This window comes from Orbicella franksi, chromosome 4 (genome assembly GCF_964199315.1).
Source record: "Orbicella franksi chromosome 4, jaOrbFran1.1, whole genome shotgun sequence".
In the NCBI taxonomy this organism is placed as follows: Eukaryota; Metazoa; Cnidaria; class Anthozoa; order Scleractinia; family Merulinidae; genus Orbicella; species Orbicella franksi.
In genome coordinates this window covers 9042611-9052397 of record NC_138148.1, presented here as the reverse complement: position 1 = coordinate 9052397, position 9787 = coordinate 9042611, and the positions used below count along the sequence as shown (strand labels likewise).

Genomic DNA, 9787 nt, shown 5'->3' with positions numbered 1-9787 from the left:
TTCAAACGTCGTACTTCTGTCGCCTGTAAACAAAATTCATAAATTATATTAATATGCTTGGCAAGATTGCATCCCCACGAGGAGTTAGGAGGAGAATTGTTACGAGGCATTATAGTAAATCCTGAATTTGGTCCGACTCTGGCATGACGTCTGAATAAGAGTTGTTTTTCTGCCGTGCTACAGTCGAACCAAATCGCAATTTAGTTCGACACGGCAGAAGCACGACGTCTGAACTGGGCCTAAGTTATTGGTATATCTTTTAGAGAGAGGAAGGAAGGAGAAAGAATTGATGGACACTATCAAGGAAGGGAATTTTGAAAATATTGAGAAGGAGGTTACACCTCGGGCACTCCAAGATTGTGAATCCAGTTCACTGCGAATGGGCATGAAGGTATGTACAGCCGTTATAATTTCTTGATGTAGTCAGATGATGAAAATTAAGGTAGCAGTTGGAATACTATACTCAAGTTAACCCTATAGAATGTAATACATTTGTTGCATTGTGATATTTCTTGTTATCCGACCAAAAAAGAGCAAACAAACAATAGAAATATATTGCATTGAGATGACAGTAGAAACTGAAATTACTGCCATGGAAAACGAAACAAGAGAATGCTGATGCGGCAAGTTGTTTAACTTATTTTGATTGGCACCTCTTTTAACTTCACTGAGAATAACAAAAAGTGTTTGTTTCAAGTGCTTATATAAATACTTTTTCAGCAAACCCTTTTCCAGTTCAGGTATCTCGTCGGATCTCTCCATCAGAATTGCCACTGTTAACATTCCTGCAATTCGAGAAATATAAACAACGAACATTAGCCAAGAATATAGAACAATTTCTCCTAATGTGTTTCGTGGTGATCACCGTTCTGCTGAGGTTTACCACACTTCAAGGAACAAAGTTGTGTATGAAGAAGTCTACAAAAACTTGAATCTTAATTGTATCTGGTAAAAATTCAGAAATTCTGTTGTTCCTTAAGTTTTCTCCCTAAAATAATTTCGGTGAAACTTTCAATAGCCTACCTACATAATTATACTCTGTAAGCATTTACAAGCATTAAGTGGCTACATGTATGTACACAAGTAATGGTAAATTAATGTGAAATGATAGTAATATGTATACTCTCAGGAAGTCTGTTGCTACAATTTTATCTTCAGCTGTAGATAAAAATTGGTCAGGGCATCTCTGAGAGTATAAGTTCTGCAGACAGATCTAGTGGCTCCCACTTTCCCCTTTTTATATAATATCCTCTGGATGTATGCTGGTCAGCTCGGGGAAGGGGGGGGGGGGACTACCACGTGAACAGGTCGAGGATACTCATTGGAAAATTTCAATTAAGCCCTAAAAGGAGACCAATCCGGGTGTGATTCAAGCATAATTTTACCCGTGGAAGATGCCACTTTAAAACGGACCTGACAGCGTTTTTTATTTCTTGGAGAACAACCCTGAAAGATACCTTGACGGCTAAAATTAGTAGCGGTTCGCCTGGAACACCTTAAGTGTGACCAGAATCTATGATTTACCCTCTAAGAGAGAATTCCGAATCTTTCCTCTTTCCCCTCCCTCCGAAGTCAGCTTTAGGTTACTTCCCATGTTATCTCTGTTCTACCATCAGGTTAACTTCCAGTTACGTAGATTGGCAGAAACAAAGAGGGCCGATATAGAAAGGTTTAATCAGTTGGCAAACTCTGTGGAAGAGTTCACAACCAGCTTTCTTGATCCAATGAGAGATGATGAAGGACTGCGTAAAGACTTTGGAGTTCATCTCCTGGATGAAATCCTTGACGACGCCATCGAGTTCGAACAGAAAAAGGTATCACTACAGCAAAACATCATTTATTTTTTGATCCTTTCTGTCTCCTGCAATAACTGTGTCATATCAGTTCATTTTAGAATTGCAATACTACGCAACGTTCCATTACCACGTTACAAGATTTTAGACAATTCTTTGAAAACTTTTTATTGTCTTTAATGTCTTTTTGACAACTTTCTGGCTTCTAGCATAGTTTGTCAATGGAAAAGTAACAAGTGAGGGAAACCGGATTAACAATTATGAGACAGCGAACATTGATCTTTACAACTCCGCCTCTCACATGGCCTGGTCAAATGCAAGCCATCAGAAAGTTGTTCAAAATATGCCAAAAGGTTTTAGGGAGAATATTTTGTAAGGTCAAAATACGTGATAATCAACCGGCGGTTTCCAGATAGCGGTTCCAAGATGAGATTTTGTCAAGCAAAGTTCAGCAAACGCGACGACATTCTAATCATTATGATTTATCGATTAATTGATGTTTGAAAAAGAAAACAAAAACAACAACAACAACAACAACAAAACAGATAAATAACTAACAACCTCTTTCTCTCTACCGCAGTTTTTCACTCATCCAGTCACACACGAAGAAGTTCATCGAAAATGGCATGGTCGTGAAATTGAAGAGATGGAATGGAAATGGTTGAAACCACTCCTCACCATTTGCTGTCTATTCGATTTAGCGTTTTCTCTTATCCTGTTTGCTGTGTTTTCATTGTTGAAAACACCAACAAAACAAGGTATCTGTATGAAAGTGTCTTGGCTTCGCCTCGAGCCTGACTGTTACGCTTTTTTACGGGCTCTCGCAACTTCCCGCACGCAACCATGGCTCGGCAAATACAGGGTATCAACATATTGTTTCTAAAACACTAATAGTAACGAATTAAGGTCTAGACAGCCTTCTGATCACGTTTTAAGTATAAAAGTAAAACTATATCAGCTCCGAGGAGAACCCATTCCTGACTACTTCAAAACGGACAACCTGTCCACCTCCGTAACTTGGACTCACCAAACACCCTAACCTAGAAAGCTATTTATTCCAGCATTAAATATCTATAGCTCCCCTAATGTCAGAAATATAATATTAAAGATTCTCTGTCGACCAACATGCATTGCATACGTCACCCGAGGTTCCGTGGTCCACGAAACTTACAATTTGTTGTTGTCGATTGGTTTCGCTTTTCAATCCTTTATAATCCAAAGCATCCGTCTGGATTATGCGACATGTGTTGCCTTTAACGACAAGATTCATCATCGCCCTTAACATTGAGGAGAACATTTGGTAGAAAATGGTCTGTTTGTGACATATTTGAGAAGCTAAACAACGGCCGGTACGATATGATTTGCGAAGAACCTCCGTGGAAGGTTTAGACCACAGAGACTTTTCAAGAGAATTATCTCAGAAAATATGTCCAGAATTGGTGGAGGAACAGTTACGATGTACTCGGATACAAAAAAAATACTGCTCCCGTCTGCTGTAGACAGGCTAGTGACAGTGAATTGATTTGATTTTCGTTCGTATTTCAGCCTTCTGGAAAGACTATCGCATCGCCTGTCGCATCGCCTGTCGATTGATCCAGTTTCAGCTTAACTGTGGCGAGATTTCTTGAAATTTTATTGACGAGACTAAGTCCTTTCTTAGCTGTGTTTTATTCCTTGGGAAGAAAACTTTTCTTTCAAAATGAGCATACTGAAAACGTTTTACTATCCGCACGTGACCGGTTATCGATAAAAACACTGTAGGGATTCTAAAGCGCGTGTAGGGATTTTTGCATCACGACTAAGGCAGTACTCTAAGCGAAGAAAAAACTGTACATTCTGTATGAAAACGCTTGTGAAAGAAAATAAAAAAGCAAGTTTATTTTATGGAGTTGTTTCAGTTCTCGGCGTGGCGCCTACGGTGGCAGGAACTTTGTAGCTGACAGTTGTCACCTAGCGACGCGAGGTCAGAATTTCAAAATACGAAAGTTCTAAGCCGAAAGGCATCAAAAACAAACATATTACATCTGTTTTTACCAGTAAATTAAATCCAAGGCCGCCAAATGCCCAAAATCCTTTCGATTTCTCTAACGCTTTCTTTCAGAATCAAAACGAAAACAAACGCTCGCAAAGCATTCCGGTCGACAGAGAGTCTCTCAATGCCATTCTAAATTCTACGATTATCGGGGCAACGATTTATATAATTTATATGAAATACAATGTACAATACGAAACATAAAAGCGAAGATATTTAATTTACACATCACAACCATCACCACCACCACCACCATCATCATCGTCGTCGTCATCGTCATCGTCATCGTCATCGCCGTCGTCATCGTCATCGTCATCGTCGTTGTCGTCGTCGTCGTCGTCATAATTTTATTTAGTAATGCAGGTTACAAAATTGGCAGCCAATGAGGCTGATGTGGACCTACAATTAACTAATAAAACGTTTCTCGTTGCTCTGTACAGAAAGTGCGACCGGCAGCTCAACTACATGTTCAATCAAGTGCAGTCGACTAAAAAAAGGTTTGTGAACATTGTAATGTAATATTCATATTGCAATCCGTCAACTCCTATCAAAACTGTAGATTATGACCACGTCTTTCTTTAGGAGTAAAATATTCGTGTTTCCAAAACAGGACTATTTCCTTACCACATGTGCTGCGAATGTAGTTGGCATGATAAATTCGAATTTAAGGAAATTAAAAAGGTACAATTTTATGTGGAAAGCTGGCTGTCCAATTGTGAAATTAAGTTGCAGATGCTTATCTGAAGTACTTGGAAATTCCTTACTTGAAGTTTGCTCGTGACACCTGGAGCTACATAGCCCTCGTTGTACTGCATTATGCATTGTGCCTGGCGCCATCAAGTGTACCATTCAGTGGACTGGAATGGGCCATCTTTATTTTCTTCTTTGGACGCTTTCTGGTAGAGTGGAAACAGATTTTTGACATTGTAAAACGTTTGAGGCGTCAAAGGAAGAAAAATGGAGATCAATCGAACAGCATTGCTTTGGACTCACTCTGCATACATCTCGGGTAAATCAGTTATGTTAATTTTTTTCATCCGTTATACAATGGTACCGCGAGAGAGCCGATCACGGGTTAGGTTAGGAAGGAAATGAAATCGTAGAAAAGAGGTAAGTCTCGTACCCGGGGAAGGGGGGGGGGGGGGAGGGGGCGGCGCGCGGTTGGGGGGTGGGACTTCCGTGTGTAAAGGTCGGGGATACTCGTCATCTCGCTTAGGGTGTGGAAATCAAGCATTTTGATCTCATTTAAGATGTTCAAGACGAAACGTCACTATTTTTAACTGCCAAGCTGTCTTGAAGGGGTGCACTCGAAGAATTAAAAAAAATCGCTGTCATGTCCATTTTCAAGTGATATATTTTAGCTGTAAAATGAAGCTCAAAGCCTCTCCCTGATTGGTCTCCTTTAAGATCTTTTCACATGGCATGTTTCCCCCGAGGGCTCGTGCGTTTAAATTTGATAACTTTATCCGCGACCACCTAAGCCAATTCCAATTTTGTTTGCCATATATTTAATTAAACTTCTCTGTTTAATTAAATTCGTCTTATTACGCATTTCGGTATGATCGTGCAGGGCAACTGGATGCCGGAAAGCGATCATATGGCTTCGTAATATCACTTTTTGATTGATTCATGAATGAGCAATCGATCGATAGGTTGAAACTTAGCTGGATTTATTCAGTTCATTGATTTTGTAATAAGAATGGTTTTACTTTCATTTCAGTGACTGCTGGAACAAGTTTGACTCCGCAAGTCTGGTAGTGTACTTGATAATATTCATACTGAGAATATACGTTGCTACGGGGTCCGCGCGAGATGTGAATGACCGAGCTCTTTTTGTCGCTAGCTTTTTATATGGCTTTAACACCTTATGCCTGACGTTTAGAGCTTTTGGTCACGTCATGGAACAGTCAAAACACGTCGGCACAATCCAGATCGCGTTGTTTGACATACTCAGTGACATTCGCATAGTGATTGGACAATTCATTGTAGCCACGTTGGCCTTCTCCTTTGCTTTGGTTAAAGTGTTCATGGCTGAGCAGACTTTTATTGGGGAAAGCGGGCACGCAAATGACTTGTGAGTCAACACCTTCAAACTTTTTGATCTAAATCTTCACAATTTTCTTTTCAATAGATCACAGAAACTATTTATTGATTTATTTATTTGATTTGCCACACAAACAAAAATAGGATTAGAGTACAATGATTGCTAACTAACACAAATTAATATACAAGGTTACAATGAAGATACAAAACTACAATTTATATATCAAAGGATAGAAAACAAAATAGCGAGGGAAACTAATAAAAACTGTAAACTTAGGTTCCCTCTCAAGAAACACCAGATGACTAATAAGGTAATTAATGACAAGCTTTATTTATGACAGAGTTAATAGTTACCGATAATATATGCTTTAAGTTTTTTCCTAAAAGATGCCAGTGATGAAGAGCCAGAAATTTCCGGTGAAAGAGAGTTAAAAAATTTAGGACCTCGATAGAATACGGAGAATTGCCGGATATTTGTTCTCCATAATGGTAGACGAAAGGAGTTTGCATGCCTTGTATTGTAACAATGGTTAGGTTGTTTATTTTGAATATGTTTTCAAATTTTCGAGGGAGGATAGCGTTCCTAAACGAGAACATAAACTGACTTAGATGCGTTAAATGAATATCTAGAAATTTAAGGAAGTTAAGCTTCTTAAAAATAGGCTCTGTATGAGCATTACAATTGGACTTGTCGTCTATCCTAATCACACGGTTTTGCAAATTTACAATTCTTTGAAGGTTAGTTTTAGAAACTATTTGTGTGGATTCTGCACTGAGAGTCGAATGTTAGCAGTGGCGGATGGTGGGGAGAGGCCCGAGGGGCCCAGCTCCCCCCTTATTTTGGGTGAAAAAAGAAGAAATCAGTTAATTACAAACCGATGTTTGAATGTTAATCAGGATGGAGTAGTAAAACAACGGTTGTCTTATACTTAAAAATTTCTGATTCCTTTGTTTTCCAGTGTTTGTTATCAGACTGGAATTTCATGGTAAGTTCGCAAAACAACCTTTGTTTTACTTGTACTGAAAGTTATGCTGAGTTTACCCTTGTTTCTTTTTGTTTTACTTTGGAGTAATAGTGTTTGCAGTTACAAAAACTGCTTTTAAATGGTGTAATATTTCTCAAGACCGAATTGATTGTTTCCAAACCGGCTGAAGGATTGATCGACTTGACATAGACTTCAACCCGGTCTTCTAGTCTTAAGCATAATCCTTGCGAAGTTGTAGCCATTTCAAAGACTGAGAGAAGTGTTGTTACAGCAGAACGAGGCCAGAAGTGTAAACGGAACTAGCAGAACTAAGGTTGGAAACTCAATAAGTTTACAACGAAATCAACATGAATTGTTTAAAATTTACTTGCATGTATGTGCTGATTTTTAACTTGAAAATGACTTCAGAGGGGTCGAAGCGTCGTTCGTTGTTATCGTTAGCTTTTATCGCCAAATAATTAATCTATTTATTGATTTGTTTATCCATCCATCCATTCGTTTATTTATTTATTTGGCTCTTACTCTAGTTATATATTCACTCACTTATGTTTTCATTATCTGACAGTTGGTGGTCGATGTTCAAGCACCTGGGCTTTTCTCTTGTGGGGTTATCACAATTCCATCCTGTGACATCTGTGGACCTGCCTGCAGAAGCTCTTGCCCAGATTCTCTATGCTGCTTTTCTTATCTGGGGGGTCATCCTTCTCATAAATATGTTAATAGCTTTGCTTTCCCACACTTATGAGCAAACAAAGGTGAGAGAATTTATTTCAAAGCGTTCTTTTATCCCAACGGGCCTCTGGAGTTAAGGGTGCCAACCGTGATTGACTTCAACGCCATTTTCGATGTTCGTCGCTCAATATTCCTGTATCCCAATACAGATATTAAACTGCTGTCGTTTATTCGCCGTTGATCTTGTCGAGAGTTGAATAACGCTAGTTGAATAATCGAATAGTCAAGAGTCGGAGAGTACGAGAAAATTGAGGCGCAAGAAATGCTCGATGCGTATCCCAGAGAAAATCAAACTTCTTGAGTAACTTCACTCTCGTTCTCCGGTTTTCAAATTGAAAAGGATTTTCCTCGCTTACTGAGAGCAAAAATAATTCTGCTGAGTGGCAATGATATAATTTTCCACCAGAAGTTTACAATGCTAGCAACTTTTTCATACCATAAGATTGCGTCCATCGAGTCATGGAACTACACCCTTACAATAACCAAAATTTACCGTGAGCCAAGGAGAAGACTTGCCTACTTCCCTGATGTCCTGGAATATTAAGTCCCTGACCTGACATCGTTTGGCTTTTCACTGAGTTTGGGTACGGTAAGCACCTTATAACATAAGACTCGCTTGGACTCTGCGACTCTAGACCCGTCGGTTTTTCACGTTGTATCCGCCGATCATTGTGACTGATGAGAGATGAAATGGCTAAAGGAAATTTCTTGTTTTAGGTGATATGTAAACAAGGTCGGGAATCAGGCCCTACAGCACACTACCGTCGTAGTCTACTATTAACAAGTCAAAGTATCTTCATACCCGCTTCTTAGAGACAAATTATGTTGCGTAGTGTGTTAACCCATTTCTCTGTCACCGCAGTTCTCCTTCCGGCCCTCTCCGACTGATAGTCGCAATACTGATGCGTTTCGTTGAAAAATTTATAATGCTTCGAAAAAACGCACCAGTATTGCTCATATCAGTCTACGAGGGGTTCGAAGAACCACATCTCCCCGTCAGGTAAGTAACCCTCCGGGGAAATATAATTTTTCTTGCATGTTCTGAAATAGGCCTGATCACGGTTTTCGACGCCATCTTGACGGATAGGCAGAGCGGTCAGAAATTATAGTGTTTGTATGGGAATCCGATGGCAAATAACTTTTAAAAAAATGAATTTTACACAATTTGTGAATGGTAACATTACAATACTAGGTAGAACATTGTATTCACCAAGTTTGAAAGATGTAACCTGCTTAAAAGACGCTCAGTTAATTTTTCTAATCTCCATACATTTGTCTGTAAATTTGGCTGGGTTGCCGAGAAAAAAAATTATTTACAAATGTATGGGAAGTTAAAAATTAACTGAGCGTCTTCTAGCCCAGCTACGTCCTCCAAATTGGGTGAATGCAAACTACTACGTAGTATGGTAAAGTTGTCATTCATAAGTTGAGCAAAATCAGTACTTAAATAAAGTTTGCTATCGATTCCCATTCAAACACTGTACTTTCTTTCTTGTATGTCTGATTATTTTCTAGGAAAAGTCGGTAGAAAAGTGGTCTTTCAAGAGAGCGGTTACAATTAAGGCATACGCTGACTATGATCCAATACCAGTACCTCTCAATATCATGTACAGGTTCGGCCAGTTACTGTTTAGCTGTATGGCAAGGAGATCGAACGAAAAGGATGATATGACAAAAGAGGTAACGTTACTGGTGATTTTGAACTACTTCTTCTCAAGCTTATTAATAATTCATCACGTTTAAACAATGAAATCATGACCGTGACGGTGTTTGGATATCTGATCTCTACGATTTTCTTTCTCCATTTTCTCCTTAATTAAAGTTTCGATTGAAAAGATATATCAAACACTCAAGACAGTGTTTGACCAAATTTCCAAACACCTCGAAGTTGGTCAAAAATACTCCGCTGCGCGTCGTATTTCCAACTCTCTTCTCGGTGTTTGAAAATGTGGTCAAACACGGTCTTTCGAGTTTAATATATCACATGAAAGATTTCTACATTCGTTTTACGTTCATTTAGTGCTTTGTTCGAGGTTTATCCAAAAGCCGTATAACGAAATTTCATACTTGGCTTCACACTAGAGCTTGAAAGTAAAATTTAAGTGCATTTGGAACCTACTTTATGTGTGAAGGGGTAAAATGTACTCACTTGGACTTAAATTAGTGACCATGGAAACGTTCGTAGATCAAAGAAACCGAAG

At 39.0% G+C, this 9787-nt stretch overlaps 1 protein-coding gene across 1 annotated transcript; it reads left to right on the top strand.

Moving 5' to 3' along the window:
* Positions 1-385: 385 nt before the first annotated feature.
* On the top strand, positions 386-9329 carry LOC145485491 (short transient receptor potential channel 4-like). The gene is given in 9 exon segments (XM_081464153.1): positions 386-391; positions 1617-1814; positions 2374-2551; positions 4266-4322; positions 4558-4834; positions 5504-5899; positions 6828-6854; positions 7420-7609; positions 9102-9329. Coding segments are annotated over 9 exon segments (1557 nt in total).
* The last annotated feature ends 458 nt before the right edge of the window (positions 9330-9787 follow it).